Source organism: Patagioenas fasciata, chromosome 3, assembly GCF_037038585.1.
Source record: "Patagioenas fasciata isolate bPatFas1 chromosome 3, bPatFas1.hap1, whole genome shotgun sequence".
Taxonomy (NCBI): Eukaryota; Metazoa; Chordata; class Aves; order Columbiformes; family Columbidae; genus Patagioenas; species Patagioenas fasciata.
In genome coordinates, this window is record NC_092522.1 from 48,315,364 (window position 1) to 48,333,294 (window position 17,931).

Consider the following 17,931-nt stretch of genomic DNA (forward strand, 5'->3'; position numbering starts at 1 on the left):
TTTTTGTGGCTCTTAGAGAATTCCTTTTTGTTTTGTAGTTTGACTAGACAATTAAAATTCCACAGAAGTTAGTAGATTTTTATGGGAACTGCTGTAATTTTGAAAAGACTAATTTTGCTAGTGAATTTCAAACATTTCTAAAATGTCCCTGTTACGTCACTGCTATTCTTGCCTAAGCAACCTATGATGGCTGGCAGAATCTACTAAAGAGGTCTACAAAAGGAGAAAATATTATTGAAAACAGTGACTATCTTGGGAAAGAAATATAGCTTTAAACAGGATGTTACTTTTGAATTTTTGTAATTGTACTCTGTGGATATGTATAGGCATAGGCACGAATCACGATAGCGAGTGTGTGTAATCGGGCAGTTAGTTATATAACAAAGGCAGAAATGACTCTCCTTGTGCCTCATAATTGGAGGGTTTCTTACAAATTTAACTGCGGTGTAAATTCTGACTTGGGAGATAATAATAACCTCTAAACATGAACTTGTGCTTCACTACTAAGATCTAATTGTATGGTTCACTAGCTCAGCAAATTAAAGTGTATCTGACACAATTCTGTGATCAGTTCCCCATAGTGTACTGCCAGTGTAATTTGTATGCAACAGGATGTGGATCCTAAATTGCTTAAATAGCCAGTTACTTTTATTTTAGTCCAAAAAACCTGAAAACTTGACAGAGCCATGTGAGTTACACCAAATATTATGTTCTGTTCTAATATTTGTTTTAAAGTTGCATCGGAAGTCTTATTTCTTTGATCTGCATTTGGGAGTTTTTTTAACGTTTAAAATAATACAAATACAGTGAGAGCTTTAAAATTGTGGCTTTGGCCCTTCTTACGATCTTTAGAATACCATCCCTTGTCTTATTGTACTTGCAGGTCTTAGGCTTTAGCATGTGCAGCTTTGCTTTTTTTGTTGGTAGCTGAAATATTAACTTTTATTGGAACTGAGAAAATATAAGCAAACACTCTTCTATGAGGAAGATTATGTTCTGTAAAATTAGCTCAATAGAGAAAATTTGACTTGTTGTTTTAGAAAGTTTTCAAATTTTTCTTGTATTGTTTTTAGTTACACATGAGCTAAGGTCAAGCTTTAAGTGTCAGTATGAGATTAGTTGACAATGCAAGGTCTTTGGCAGACCTTAGGTGAATACTTAAAATGTAGCACATGCTAATCTTCTTTTTTCCGTCTGGTGATGATATCCATGGATGTTTCATAAGCAAAGGTATTTAAGATAATAATGTAAACAATTTGAAAGGTACTATATACTTCTGTGAGGAAAATGATCATCATGTTACTGTGTTGTTTTGTGAGGGTTTTTTTTGAGAGAAGTGGTCCCTTTTTACTGGACATGTTTTTTAGTTTCTATGAAGTTTTAGCCTGTAACAATGAATCGGTTCTTTTAAATTATTCCTTAAATGTATTTTGATGATAAAAGCTACCAATAACAATAATAAGTTTTTAATTAATGTGTTCCTAATAGCTATTGTTTCTCCATGAGTATTCTGTCTCAGCTCTGTTAACAACACTTTAAATTTTTCATGAGTATTCATGATATTATATTAAAAAAGAAAGACCATAATATTCTGGACAGTGTTTAATAAAAATGCAGTATGGAAAAGGAAGGTTTATTGGGAAAGAAAACAATATTATATCTTTAAAATAGAGGCAAATGTTACACTGTTACGAGGGAACATATGTACACTTCTCTGGACAGTGAGAAATGTCAAGTGATATAAGATTTTTGTGTTACTGAAGTGATGCACTAAAGTAAGAAAAGTATATTTTTTTCCTCATAGAATGAAAGATAACTGAGCAGAAACTATACAGAACTAGTGTGGGTATGCAAGAGAACTGTCAGGTATTTTTGTGAACTTAGCTGGTTTTCCTTTCCCTATATTTTTGCAGTCCAGTCCAATATCCTTTATTCGTAGGTGTCCAGGATACGATTAATTTAGTTATTTTTGAAAAATTAAGCTTAATTCTTTTTTTTTTATTTTTTTACTAAAATGAAGAAACTGTGATTATTTTTAATAACTAAATTTTCAATGCATGTTTCTTGTCTAGCTGCTAAGGAAAAGGCATATAGGAAATGACATAGTTACCATTGTCTTCCAAGAGCCAGGAGCACTTCCTTTTACTCCAAAAAATATTCGTTCCCACTTTCAACATGTGTTTGTCATAGTCAAAGTGCATAATCCTTGCACTGAAAATGTGTGCTATAGGTGAGTAGAGCCTTATAACTATTTAAGTTTATTGTTAAGACTACAGTTGAACTGCCTTTTCTACCAGGTTTATATTTCCTAGAGATATTATGTATACAGTTCTAGAAATTCTGTTAAATTTTCTGTGAGTATGAAAACCCACTGTCTCCCTTGTACATCTAGAATTATGGAGCACAATTTGTAGATGAAATGGGTATATGCAGAGCTCTGTGTTGCTGATTTATGGGCACCAAATAGGGATATAACAGGTTACTGAAAATAAGATTTACAAACACAGCAATAGAAATTAATTTAGAATTGGTATTGGTATTGAACATTTTCAAAGCAAGTGATTTTAAAGAAAGTATTTTAGAAGGCTATTAACTTGTAGAAATCCCTGAGTATGACAATATGTCAGAATGAGTCATGGCCTTTAAGAACAGGAATGAAGACTTTTGGGGAGAGTAAACACATCTCAAATTCCAGATGACCTTAATACTCACGTTTAAGTTACTGCATCATGAATTCTAGCAAGGTAACCAGTGCAAAAGCATAGTTCTGAACTGAACTGGGAATTGTGCAAATACCAATATGGCCTTGAAGCATAAAGGTGCAGATTTAGCATGTATGAATGTTATTTATTCCGTGTTTAGAATTAAACTACATCATGAGATCAGGTCACATTACTGTCTTTCAGCTGTCTTGTAGAACTTAAGCTATCTTTTAGAACTTGATTTTGTTTCAGTAGCTCTTTTGTGTTTAATAATACCTGACATTTTATAAGTTAAATTTTTTTCACATTACTCAGTGATGTCTGTCTGTCATCCCAAATGTGACTGCATTTCAGTCAAGCTAGTAGCAGTTGTTTGTAGCTTCCACAGTATTTTGAAATCTTTTAACAATTGAAATATGATATATAGATATACATTGTAGGAGTAATTATATCAATGAGAACGTTCCTATTTCTTTTACATCTTGCTGTAAACTGTCCATATGGAGAATTTAAGGTATTTTGAAACTTTATGAACATGGAGTAGGCAACTAAAACAGGTGCAGAATGCTCCCGTTATAGACACATTTGACACCGATCCTTTTTCTTCACACTTCATTGTAACAAAATGTCTGAGGATTAAAATATATTGTTTCTATTTATATATTTTTCTAGTTTCAAGTCATGCAACTGAGTGACAGCTGAAACTGATAGAAAAGAAATTTAAAATAGTTCTCAGTTGTCTCACAAAGCATTTTTATATTTATTCAGTTGAAGGAAACAGGGAAGCCCTAAAAAGTCATCCTTGATATTTTTTGTGTTAGTAAGATACACCCATAATGTCTTTTATATGTTTAAAATAAAAAAGCCATTTTAAACCAGACAATCCAGTCAGTTTTCTTTGATTTTTCTAAAATATCTGACAATTGACATGTCAAGCCTAAACCCAACTGTGTAAATGGACTGCACAGATCACAGTTCTGCTTATCATCTGATCTTTTGTTCAGGAATTAACCACTGTATTTTTTTCTTCCTGTTTCCAGTGTTGGTGTTTCACGATCAAAAGATGTACCTCCATTCGGTCCACCCATTCCCAAAGGAGTAACTTTCCCAAAATCAGCAGTCTTTAGGGACTTCCTTTTAGCCAAAGTTATTAATGCTGAAAATGCAGCACATAAGTCGGAAAAATTTCGAGCCATGGCCACGAGGACACGTCAAGAATACTTGAAAGATCTGGCAGAAAATTTTGTTACCACAGCTACAGTGGATACTTCAGCAAAGTTTAGCTTTATTACTTTAGGGGCAAAAAAAAAGGAAAAAGTGAAACCAAGGAAAGATGCACATCTATTCAGTGTTGGAGCAATTATGTGGAATGTGATTGCACGAGATTTTGGCCAATCTGCTGACATCGAATGTCTCCTTGGTATCTCCAATGAGTTTATCATGTTGATTGAAAAGGAATCAAAAAATGTTGTGTTTAACTGCTCCTGCAGAGATGTTATTGGATGGACGTCTGGCTTAATGAGCATAAAAATATTTTATGAAAGAGGAGAATGTATTCTTCTGTCTGCAGCAGATAATTGTACTGAAGACATCAGAGAAATTGTTCAAAGACTTGAAGTGAGTAGTTTCTAAATTGGAATTCTAATTTTTTAATGAAGAGTTACTTGTCTACATCTCCTTTGAGATATAATTAAAAATGTCCTATTTTTATACTTCAGGAGTGTTTTCAGTATTCAGAGAGCATTACAAATAATCTTCATAACAGCATATGAGATAAGTGTTATCAACCCATTTTCAGTGATGAGGAATCTGATATCAATAGTCTAGTAGACTTGCCCAAGGCCATGGATGGCTTTGGTGGTGAAATAAGGATGGAAAGGCTTTTTTGTCTTCTCTTGCCATAGCCTGTTCTTGAATCACACCTTTGTAGGTAGAAATATACCTTAATGTAAAAATATACAGACTCTTAATGTGTAAAATATACTTACTTTGACTTTTCTGCTAATATTCACATGGGTTGTTATAAAATTTGTGTAAGTGGCTCTGCTGATCTGTGCCTCTATACTGAGTAACTGCAGGGAGTAAAGAAAACGAGACCCATTGAGGCCAGTTTTTACAGCTGACCAGCTAAAGTTTTTCAGACACTTGTCCCTGTTAACACAACTGTAATGTAACTATTTCAGTCAATACGAATGAACTGACAGGAACTCCAAGGTGAAAGTGCTGATATATCTACTTCATGTGCTTACACTTCACCCTTTGATTGTAATTTAAGTGATCTATATGGTCTCAGTTTTCTTTATATTAGAAAGTCCTGTACTGAAAATAAATCTTTATGCTTACCATTTTCACACTGGAACAGTTGGATTGTGGCTGATGTTTTAGGAACTTTCTAGTTTTGCAGTCACATTTAGCGTTGCTCAGTATCATGGTCTAAATAATTACCTTTCTCTTCCAAAGTACAATTAATCTTTCAATAGATGAATGTCTTTAAAATCTTCTTGCCACTGTTATCCTCTTCACTGAAGTCTTCAGTTTCACTTTACACAGATATTTCCCTTCTGAAAAACAGTTTACATATTGTTCACTCCTATTAAATATTGCAAAATTAACAATATAAATTGCTTAACACAGATGGAAGACAAGATTCGAAGTTCTAGTGAAAACTTTCGCTGTCATCAGTGACAGCAATTTCTTTTACTGTTTTTCATGGAAATATCGCAGTTGCTGAGGATAGAACTTTAGAATTCAGTAGTTAAAAATGCAAAATTAAATGGTTATCTGTATTTACTTGAATACTTCCTCCTTTTTTATGGTCAAATTTTGGGTTAAGTAGTGACAAATTTGCTTTAAGCCTCAAATTTAGCATCAGTTACTGCCAAGTTAACCGGAATATTAGCTTCAAGTGTCTGTTCCAAAGAACTCTGGCTGCCTTCTCTCTTTTACTACCACCTATGCAACTTTCATATTGCTTAAAAGAATTGCCTGTTTTAAAACATTTTCATCCTCATTTCCTAGCTTACATTTTTCTCCTTTTCCCTGCTGCTTCTTTTCTTTTGAAAGCTGCATATTCATATTATTCCTTAGTTGGTTTAAGATGTTGAATGTTTTCTAAACAGTCCTTATATACATTTTGATACAGAAGCTCAGATTGACCATTACAACCACTAAAAGGAATTTAAAACTGATTCTGCACTTCATATGCACCCTTTAAAAACCTTTTAAGTGACTCAGAACACAGATAAGGTCAACAACCACGTGTGACCAGATGCTAAAGATGAGGGCTCAAACTATGACATAATATCAAACTTCAGGGACCAGATGATTAACGCTTTTCAGGCACTGGTAAAAGCATTTTTTAAAACCAGAGTGTAAAATGCTGCTGTTACTAAATGAAATTATCAAATAAATAACTGCATTTTATTGCCTGGGTTTAAATCATGCAGGTTTAAATCATGCAGGTGAATAGGAAACCTATGCAAATATTCAGATAAAGCAAAGATGTGAAAAGCTGAGTCTCAGTTTGAACTGAAAGAATCAATTAAGGACTGAAAAAAAGAGCACCAAGAGCAAACTATAGATGAACTTGGTGGGCTGTGTTTAAAGGCAGAAAAGAAGCTGTGGTTCTGAGCTTTAGGGTAACAGAGAATAGCAGAGTGGTATAAGATTAAACAGAAACGGAGAATGGATCTGTAGAAAAGAATCAGATTAGACTCAATTTCCTTAGGCCTCTGTACTGAGAACTCTTCACCTTCTTCATGGGACTTAAAGGATCCCTGTCTTTTCCTCTGTGCTTTCAGAGGAGCTGGCTCTTAGTTCATGCGCAGGCACGTGTTCATGAAACGGCACCCAAGGAAGAAGAATGGCCTGTTCTAAGTGGAGCAGCACTGTATTTTATGTGGCACTACTATGTATCATGCAGTGTCACCTTTTAGGGAATATACTTATGGAGGACTTGATCTCCTGGAAGTAGAGTAAACGAATCTTTGGCAGGAATGTTTATCTTCCATCTCTTTTAGCCTTTGAATATTTAACTAATGTGAAGAATAGATTCTGAGTGCTCTCAGTTGAGGAAATCCATATACCTCGGTGTATTCATTCTGCAGTATTTTGTAATTGTGGCATAATAATAAAGAGGTGTCTGCCCTCTCCCCCAATAATATTGTATAATTTCATAAAGATAAAATTCCATCCCTCAGCTGGCCTCCTGACTCTTACTAGCATGTTCTTCTTTTCACTGCATGACTAAATATTTTATAGATTTTGGAAATTTGTGACAGAAGTGTAGGGAAATGAATGAAGAGCTGAAAATTTCATTTTCACTTTTCTAGTTCATAAATTATGAAAGTCTTGTTGAAAATTAGTTACGACTCGAGGTGAACCTCAGAGCTGGAAAAAAATGAGTTAAAGCTTAGTGCTTCCTGCATGCTGTATAGCTCCAATGCTATATGCACAGTTTTATGAACAGAAGGTTCTGTTTAAAAGGGAAAGCTTCGAAAGGGTAGCAAAAACTCAGAGCTGAGGAAATAGCTGCTTTTTTTGATAGGAGGACCCAGAACATGATCTTGTATACAAAACCTTCAGAGTACATTTTGGACCTCTCAAGAATGACTTTCACATTTTAACTTGGAATTCTGCATCTTCAGAAATAACTGGAAGGTTTAGGAAGTTGAAGTGCTGCAGTTTAAGTAGCCTAAATTTGCCAGGCAGTGATTCTCAGAGCATCAGATCCTTGTGAGATTTTTCTCCAGTGTTTCCCAATTTAGTGAAGATTAGCCCGTAATGAATAAGATATAAATGGTATTGTGCTAATGTCAGGCAAAGGGGAAGGAACTTGAGATGGGTCAGCTGCTTTCTCTGGGGATGTAAGATTTTTAGCATTGTGAAATGTTCTGTTTATTTTGTTCTGTGCAGGAGCCTTCATTCAACCACAAATGTGAAAATATTTGTTAGTTTATTAAAGAAATGCAGTGCAAAGCCACACATGGCTTTACAGTGTTTGAAAACAGATCTGTTTGTGTGTTCAAAAAGTGAGTGTCCTGACAGTAGCTTAACAATCTTGATACTTCTTTAGATAGTGACCAGAGGATGTGAAACCACAGAAATGACCCTTCGGAGGAATGGCTTGGGCCAACTTGGATTCCACGTGAACTTTGAAGGGATAGTGGCAGATGTGGAGCCCTTTGGTTTTGCATGGAAGGCAGGACTGCGACAGGGGAGCCGCCTGGTTGAGATCTGTAAAGTGGCTGTGGCAACTTTGACTCATGAACAAATGATTGACCTGTTACGTACATCAGTGACAGTAAAAGTGGTGATTATTCAACCACATGAGGATGGAGCACCCAGAAGGTAATGAGCAACAATTCTCAGTGTGACGTTTGTATGTTTGTTTGTTGTGGTTTTGTGTGTGGTTTGTTATTGTTGTTGTTCTGTTTTTTTTCTCTTTTCTCTCTGCTACTGCTTAAATGATGACTTTTATTGAAGGCCCTCAGGAAGTGGATGTTGTCTCTCATGTTTGGTGATAATATCATTGAGGCTCTTACAGCAATCTTTTCCTCAAAATTCCTGTTGGCTTGAAAGAGATTATAAAATGGGATCCTGTAAGAAAGTAAACTTTAGTGCATCCTGACTGAGCTCTTATGAAAGCTGATGTGACTTCTCTTTTTCCACAGGAGGATTTTATATTTTATTACTAAAATTGGAAATCTGAAAAACCCTGTATCTGTCTTTTGACGTTTCTGTGACACTTGACAATTTAAAAAGTCTTGGTTTATTTTTTATGTTGAAATTTTAACAAAAGTAGTGAAGTACTGGATTCTGGACATATACAATATCAAGTCTTAGAGTCCTTTTCACTTTCCACAGATATCTAGTTTAGTGGTATTAAGTAGTGAATTACATCAATGAAAGCATCAGTTAAAGCAAAGAAATCTTGCTACAACATGAAGTAAATGCTCGCAGACTGAGGAAAAGACAAAGGTTTATTAGAGTGACTGTACATTGTTTTCAGGGATGAAATGCAATTTTCTTTCCTTGGTGTTCATTTTGTGGTGGCAAAAATATTTTTGCTCTTCTCATTTTTGAATGTTATGAGGTAGAGGAGAAGTAGGGAAAATTTAAAACATTATACTTCATTTCTCACATATCTTGTCTAGGTACTGTTAATTTGCCTCATTATAAATGAGAACTGTACCAGAGTAAATTGAATTACTTGTCTTCTTGTAGAAGGCCAACTTTAAATCTCTTGTTGATTTTTAATTTAACAGAAAAAACATTAGATGTGTTGCTTTTGGCAACACAACAAGCCATAAAATTTTACGTAGCATGCAGCACTGTGAAACTGGTGCCAACTGTACACGAATACTGTTTAATTGGAGGCAATTCTCCAAGTAGTCATTGGCCTGATGAATGATACAGAAGTGCCCCCCCTCCTGCCTCAACCTGCATGTTGAAGCCTTGGGTTCCTTTCTGAAAAAAATGCCTGTGAATGTAGAATACCACCGTTTTGCTTAGTTGGATAGAATTTGTAATTAAGCCTCTCTTTGCTTAGCTTTGCTATTCTCACCATCTGCTTCTGGATATGAATTTTCACTGACTTGTTTGGTATACATTTCCAAGCTGTTTACAGAATATGAGCCTAATGAGCTGATCCTATTATATTGAAGGTAAAAACGTGTATTTTATAGACCCTGGTAAAAAATACATACTATATGAATTGTTTATATCTTCTTTGATACATTTTTAGAAATAATATGTTAAAATCCCAAATCAGTGTGATATATGGCACTCCCTGTGTGTGTAGGAGGAGTTTTAACTGAGTGCCACCCAGTCTGCAAAACTGTTCTTGTTTTAAATTTTTTTCGTTTTAAAAATGTGACTAATTACTAAGGAAATTTAATTTTTTAACTATGTTTCTATTCTAAAATATTAAAAACATCAAAGCATTTATTTTAAGTTCTTTTAAGCCTCACCTCTCTAGTACTAAAGAAGTCTTCATTAATGCCTCTTTCTCTTAGATATCAGCTTCTCACTGAAAGAGAAAACTCCTAATTTTTCCCCTTATATCTCCAAAATATGATTAGTGATTTTGATTGCCCGACTTGAAAAGGATCCAATATCCAGAGAGTTTTGAGCTTACCTTTTCTCGGTGTTTATTATCTAAACAGAGCAGATTGAAAGCAATATAGATATAACGTGACAAGGCTGAGAGTTTCAGTTAATAAATGTGACCTATGACATTGTTTGTAAAATATATCAATGAGAGGGGGAATGCGAAGAAGGCAGACAGGCATAATTTGCCAGGAAAAAGAAGATAGTCTGTCACAGCTTCTTACTTGTTAAAACTTGTGCAAATCCATCTCCTTGTCTGTTCCTCAATTGCTTGTCTTAGCCATCTTATCTTGCAGAAACATAGAAACAGAGAACAGTTGAGGTTGGAAGGGACCTTGGGAGGTTGTTGAGTCCAACCCCATTGCTCAAAGCAAGGTTGGCTAGAGCAGATTGCTCAGTGACATGACCACTGGCTTTTGAATATCTCCAAGGATGGAGACTCCACAACTTCAGGTCCAATGTTCGATCATGCTCACAGTAACAAATGTTTTTACTTACGCTTAAATGGAGTTTCCCGTATTTCAATTTGTGCACCTTGCCTCCCGCGCTTTCACTGGGTTCTAGTCTCTCATATTTTCTCCCAGTCACACCATCAGGTATTTATCCACATTGATAAGATCCTGCCTGAGCTGTCTCTTTCCCAGGCTGAACCATCCCAGCCCCCCAAACTCTTCTGGTGTTTGTAGATGCTCTGATTCATTAATCATCTTTGTAGCCCTTTGCTGGACTCCAGTATGTTCTTGTCGCTTGTGTACCCTGGTATCAGGTTTACCCAGAAATTTACAGGCAGTAGTTTTGCATGTAAAATAAGAGTATCTGGAGAACTACAATGCATTTCACCTTTGATGAGAAATGTCACTATCCTTGAAGGAACCATGCATGGCTATATAGGATAGAATCAGGTCTCTGAGAGTGATATCCAACACATATCTATGAGCAACAATGAAGGCAGGTGTGCCTGCTCGTTAGGAGAGAACTTCTTTACTGTCAAGTAGCTCTAGTAATTATCAAATAACATTCACAACAGTTGTGCAGATATTTCCTTCAAAGTTGGGGGTTCCATCAGTCTTTGGTCCACATCCTGCATATATAGAAGAATGATGGTTCAAAAGCAGGAGAAAGCTTCACGTGTATGCTCCAATAATTATTGCTTTGATTCCCAGCTATTTTAGAGCTTTTCTTTCAAGAAATGATACTTCATTCTGTGTCTCATATGTAGAACAGTAGATTTGGAGGCTGAAATAAATACCTTGAAAGTTTGACTCATCGTACAGAGCATATGATCTTCTGACAGTTGGGGTTTTGTTTCCTGTATTTCAGTGTTATTTCCCTGGGTAGATACTGGTAGTTTATAGTAAATTTTCTGTTCATGCATAATTACTTTAAATGCCATAATCTGGGGTTTCAAGTTCAGACACTGGGTTTTTGTTTACAGTGCATAGGTATAAAAATACTTTCGTCTTTGTTTCTACAAGAATCAGTTGTGTTAAAAACTTACATGCATTTATGAGACTGTAAATATCATTTTAGCAAAAAAATTACTAGTTCTATGAAAAATCTGCATGTATCTTTTTATTAATCCCTGTCTTTCTGTTACTGAGATAATCAGCTGATTTCTACTGCTTGAAAGAGTAGTTTCTGCTTAGCTCTGTCTGCTGGATTTTAGGAATACTAAGCAATGAGGACTTTCTCTTTAGGTTGCTTATTAACACTGGTTCCTTGCTGGGATCAAGTTCTGAAGTGAGATTACACAGATTGGACATGACTGCAGTGGATTGTCTTGGGAATGCTACCTTTCAAAAGAAAATGAGTTTCAAGTGTGCAAGGGTGCTTGCAAAGCAGTCCCAGTGCCTTGGAAAAATATCAGCTGAAGTAGAGATCTTTATTCAAGCTCTTAACTGGATTTTTTTTTTTTCCCCTCTGATAGCTTATCCACAAATAATCCTCAGTCCATCAGCCCTTTATATATTAAAAGAAAACCAATGAAGTGAAAGTAGGCATACACTGAGAATATTAACAATGAATTATTAACAATGAATTTATTTTTTGCCGCGAACTGTCTTGTATTAATTTATTTCAGCATGGAGATAATTTATTTGGAATGTTGAAGGTGCTTACAAAGGAATGTTACAGAGAGATTAGGAAGTGAAAGAGGAAAATTCTGCTCAATAAGTGCATTCCATTACTTAAGGTAGATTCTCCTTCTTATAGTCTTGATAGCAGTATATGCAAAAGCAGTCGTGAAATGATCATGCACAAATTGAGAAATCATAATTATTTGCATGTCACCAGGCTGATATTTGGATAGAAAGAAGAAATTGCTATTTAATACATAAATTATGTAAATTACAAAGCAGTCTTAGAACACAAATGCTGGTTAGTCTATTCAGATCTGAGTAAGTATCCTTGTGTCATTTGTTTCTATTCTATATCTTTCCCTTCAGAATTATTGATTTGTTCTCCTGTTGTTTTCAGTATTACCTAGTACTGCAGTGCAGTAAATAGAATTGTACACATTTGAACAGGAGAATAATGTTCATTCCAATTTGCTTTCACTGGTGATGTCACAGTAATGCGCAAGGACACTGTATTTTATTTATATATGTGTGTGTATATATATATATATATATATATATATATCAGTCAAATCCAATCAAGGCATTCCAGTACTTCCAAATCCATTTTAAACTGTAGATTCTGCTAGAATCTTACTGCATTGAAGCTTCTGTGCCTGCCTTATTTCAACTAGACTTGTATGTTAAGAAAAAACTGCTTAAGAGAACTGCTTAAGAAACTGCTTCTGGAAAGTTTAGAAAACAAACAAAGCTTTAAGCAAAATTTCCAGGGATGGGCAGGAAACAGAAGCTCAAGTACAACAAGTGTGAGAGATGTAGCAGCAGTAGTTTCCACCTGTTGGTCTGAACAGGTAACAGACTTTTTTCCTGCTGTTGTAGGTAATTTGGAAATTGAAATATTCTACTAACTATGACTGAAGCTGCCTGTGGGCTGTTATTAAGTAGTGCTGCATTTCTTTTGAGTTTGTTTTATTCTCTTGAGCTTTGCGAGCTCTTTCGTACAAATAAAATAAGTGTAATGACTTTCTGTATTTTCCAGTCCTAACACTTGTTGCTCCTAAATGATTGTGATCTTACTAGACAATTACGTTTCTAGGACTTTTTTTAGAGTAACAGATAACCAGCAGGGTATACAATGGTTGGAAAAGTTTTAGGAAGGGAAAGGGTTTACTGTGTGAAAAGTTCGAGTCTTCTCCCGAGGGTGTTTGCCATAACTGGTGGGATAGTTCATATGGCCTTCAGATTATTTAATTACTGTTTTCTTTTTAATTAAGCCTTCTGAGCTAGAAAGAAGTCAGGTCCAAAATCTCTGTCAGAATACTGCCAGACTAACAACACTCGAGGCGGGTTAAAGCAGAAAAACCTGAAACTGAACTTTTGGTTGTAAAAGTAGAATTTGATGTGCCAAAGCTTTAAGTTACCAGCCCTGTTACTAACCGAAGAAGGCTGTCAATACCTAAAAACTCTAGATCAGGGGTGTCCAACTCATTTTCACTGGGGTGGGGGCACATCCACCTCGCCGTTGCCTTCAAAGGGCTGAATGTAACTACTCCTACATTTATACAGTCCTAAAATTACATTCAGCCCTTTGAAGGCAATGGTGAGGCGGACGTAGCCCCCGTGGTGAAAATGAGTTGGACACCCATGCTCTAGGTTATGATGTTTTTTAGTAGTAACTGACAGACCTAGCACTGAGAAAATATGATTATGTTAATTGGAGGCCACGTCACTTGCGACAGTTAATCCTCTGTACCCAACAAAAATTAATCAGTAGAAAATGCTTAGATTTCTTTACTGTGAGAATTACTGTACTACTTATGATGTTGTTAGATTCAGGGAATGAGACATATGGACTGTGATTTAGCCTGATGGAGACTCTTGGCAAAACTGAATTACATCAGAATTCTGGTTAGCACCAGAGGTTTTAACCTGGGCTGTTACATTTCAAGTGCAAGTCCTAATAGAAGGTTAATGTCACAGTGAGACCCTTTGGCTCTGCCCCTCACTGTGAACTCTGTGCCTTTGGGAGGGTGGCAGCCCCAGCAAACAACAGAACTTGGACATAAGGTATGGACTGCCCTCTTCCCCATCTTCAGTATGTTGTGCACCATGTGCTTTGTCTCCCCTCTAAATAATGAAAATGTCGTGATTTTCTTCTGTGGAAGAGAGATGTCTAAATTATATTTTTAAGATAAATTTTCTGACAGTTTTTATAAATTATTTTGAGCTTTATTCTTCCCAATATAGTTTTCAAAGAAAAGGATGAGTAAACTTGCTCTTTAGTAATATATACAATTTACATTTTAACACCATTCCTTAAATTAATTGTACTTAAGAGAGTAAGGCTTAGTATGCAGCATTACCATAAGCCTTTAGAAGCTGAAACTTTATTGTACAAGCATCTTTTTGTTTTGATTTTTACGCCCAGAAATAGTCTAACAAAAGAAGTATAAAATAAAACGGTACAAGTTTGAGAATAATTCTCTGATGCTTATCATTTTCTTATCCAAGTAAAAAGCCTTTGAGTTTTTCTTACATTTAGTTATGAATGAACTCATGGAAAGATTTAAGTAGGTGCCTTTTTTTTTTTAATTCTCAATAGAGAGAAGATTAATAGAATGCCACATGATTGAAAAAATTCAATAGAACCACATGCTTTCGACATTTTGAAATTAAATATATTGCCCACTTAATTCTGGGTCAGCAAATAAGTTTTTAATTATAAATAAGTTGGGTATATATGCCTACGATTATATAAAATATATTTTTAGAATCCATGTTTTTTATGTCTGCGTTGGAATGCACAACATCTCTGCAGAAATTACAAGTGGTTTAATCTTCACCTCATTGAAAACCTTCTGGGTTCATGGAATCATAGCATAATTCAGGTTGGAAAGGGGTGCGTGGGATTATCTGGTTCAACCTTTTACCTAAAATGGACTCAGCTGTGATTTCAAGCCAGATTATTCAGGGCTCATCCAGTCGAGGATTCAAAAATTCCAGGGATGGAGACTTCATAGCCTCTTTCTGGGAAATATATTCTGTTTGATTTCCTTTGAGGAGCATTTGTGTTTTCTTAAGAAAAAATATTTAATATACTTTTAATTTTCTCATTTTAACAAGAAGGAACAGAAAATGCATGTCACTGTATGGGTGTATCTATATGTATACTATTTTATACAATATTAGGATAGTATTCTATAAAGTAAGCTAGTGTGTATTGGGCAACTTTACTAGCTGTTTGGTAAGATAAACCAAGAATTTTCCTCTTGCTAATTTGCTAAAAATCCCCTTAGCAACTGAAGTTAAAACTGTCTCACACTACTCATTTATATTATACCCCTTTTTAGTTGTTTTAAAGCTTCCTCATTTTGTTATCATTTGGAAAGAATATCATGGTGTCTACCTGTATCAAGCAGGGAATTTTATATATATTGGCAGATCATTTGCCAAGCTGGAGCAGCTTCTGATTATTTTATTAATTTTTTTTAATTGCTGTGTGGACTCTGCAGTGTTCCTGTAGTCCATACAGTGTTACTGTTATCAAGAATCTGATGACTGATACTCTTCTCAATTCTTACTTCAGTAGCTGATGTAAAGATATAGCGTAGATAAGTGAAATAAATTCCGTACACAGGTAACTTACGCAGCATTTTTGAAATCTTTTCCCTGTTCCATTTGAAGATGTGCCTTATTGTCACAGTGTTACTACAGTTGCCCTGCTGACTCCTAGGAGCAAACATTCTGGCAGTTGTCAAGAACTCTGGGCAGCACTGAGTAGGTTTTTACTATGCAGCATGTGCATGTCCCGCTTAAGTGGAGAAGGGCATATAAACCATCTTTAATTTGGCATCTGAAGTAGTGCTCTGCAGAGAAAAGACTGATGGATTACTTTTGTGCCATTCACCTCATTTACCTGTGTTCATGATTCAGCCTCACAGATTCTGTAGCTGACAGGTGCTGCAGTGTGAACCTTGGAGCCTGTTGGGAGAGTTCAGATCAAGGGACCATTGTATTTAGAATATGCCTTACAGGAGCTGTACAGACACGTTCAGTTGGCTTTAGGGTGCTTGTTATTGCAATTTGGATACTAAATGTCAGGTCTCAGAAGGTCCTGGACTTCAAATTGTTCATTTGGTCGATTAGTTGAAGTAAAATACAGATGTAACCTCTGAGAGTAAGCTTAAGGAATTTTTATCTTTCTTTACCAGAAGTATGGTAAATCTGCTGTTTTCTTTTGTAAGAGAAAACTGGATGAGAGTTCCACATAGCAAAATTTAAAATGCACCTCTGGAAATGCTTTTGACTGAGTTGATCTTAAGATCAGTATGTTACCAGTTTAGGTGATTACTGTGCTGTGTGCAACTGCTGAAATTTGTTGAAGTCTTCATAGTTATCTGTGGCTTGATGTCTTTATGCTGTCTCAAAGAAGGCAGGAAATACTAATTGAATGCATTTTTGCTGCTATGGGGAGTTGCTTTGAAGAATAGTGTAGTTCTTCCCACTGAAGTAAAGAAGAGAATGTTTCATAGGACTCTTGATAAACTGGAAATCTGAATTCTGAAATAATCACCTGCCCTGTGAATCTGACTGCTGGAGGGATAAATAACGAGTCTCTGACCATGCTTTCCAGTACAATCAGTTGTATTTCCTGTTCTTTCTTCCCTTTTTTTAAGCCTGTTGTAGTTCCAAAGGTGCTATTTCTGACTTAAAAGGTATGTTAGTGCACGCAATTGTCGTATTTAGCTTTTTTTTGTTGAGTCAAACAATTTTTATATATTTGTTAAAGATAGATTTGTAGGTCATTAAATGACATATCTATGAAACCAAACTTTCTATTTATTTTAGATTCAAAGGATTGAGTCATGTAAAATATATTTACTTACCACTTCTTCATGACTGATTCCTATATCTTCTCTGTGTGGTCTTTTTCCTAATCTTGTCTCTTCAGTATCTGAAAGACTACTTCAAAATCAGGATTCATTCTGAACTCAGTCCTTTCAGAGCTCAAAGACTTAGATCTCCATTTGATACTGATCCCCACTTCATTTGTCCTTCCATTTCTTCAGTTGAAGCATAATATAACCTTTACATCCTGGCAATTGTACAATCTTATGGTGAATTTTAAAGGCTTTTCTCTTTAATGTCACAAAGATCTTTCCTATTTATCTGTTTTTTCCCTGTGATTATTCCTTCTTGCCAATAGCTTCTCAAGCTTTTTTTCTCCTTAATTGTTGTCTTTTGATCTAGCTATTTTCCCATTCTCTGGGATTTGGAAATGAGACTTCCTCTGCTTGTGTCCTAGTTTCCATGAGCAGAGACTGCAGAGGTTGTTACTGCCTTACTTCTCATACAAGTAAGCCAAACAACTTGGTTGGTTTTGGGTGTTTTTCTCCTTTCAAGCTCCTTTCATACAACAATGCAGGTGTAAAGGCTCTTAAGAGGCCTCTAAATTGTGTGTCAACTCATCAGTGCAAAGACTGTTTAAAACTGAATAGTAACACAGATCAGAAGGACAATGAGTGTATGTTCATAGAGGAGGGACAGTCAGCTTCAGCTCTTTGAAGGGACTGCCAGGAAGTTGTCACTCACCTTAAACCAGGAGTGAGAAAGTGGAAAGCAGCCTGATCTGAGATTGTTGTACACAATCACATACATGTGTTGTGCTATGAAGTTATTTTAAAGTAAAGCTGATCTACTGTTTTTCAAATGGCATCTCTTTCTTTTTTGGATGCAATGTGACTACTGTCAATAATATGGAGATGTCAGAACTTGGAATTTTTGTCTTTCTGACTAATGTTCTCTTAGCCCATTGGAATCTTATCCGGTGTCTTGAACTTGCACTGTAGGTGATATAGGAGGCACTTCAGAGTGTCAGAGAAGGGGAAATGTACTTATGTCTTACTTAACTACAGTGTGAGTCTAAGAAAAATTAAGTGACTCAATTCTGCTTTTCAGTTAAGTCTCTAAAATTATGTTAAACTAATATAGATTTTATTATGTGGATTTCATAGGTTGCATGATGGGTTCTCAGGTGTGACACT

General features: G+C 35.6%; 1 protein-coding gene across 6 annotated transcripts in view; it reads left to right on the forward strand.

Moving 5' to 3' along the window:
- Positions 1–17,931, forward strand: part of SIPA1L2 (signal induced proliferation associated 1 like 2) — a 140,525-nt gene that overhangs the window by 81,929 nt on the left and 40,665 nt on the right. For all 6 annotated transcript variants that reach the window (XM_071806301.1, XM_071806302.1, XM_071806303.1 and 3 more), the window contains 3 exons: positions 2,073–2,230; positions 3,743–4,319; positions 7,777–8,051. In XM_071806301.1, the coding sequence (XP_071662402.1) occupies positions 2,073–2,230; positions 3,743–4,319; positions 7,777–8,051 (1,010 nt within the window). The remainder of the gene's footprint in view (positions 1–2,072; positions 2,231–3,742; positions 4,320–7,776; positions 8,052–17,931) is intronic.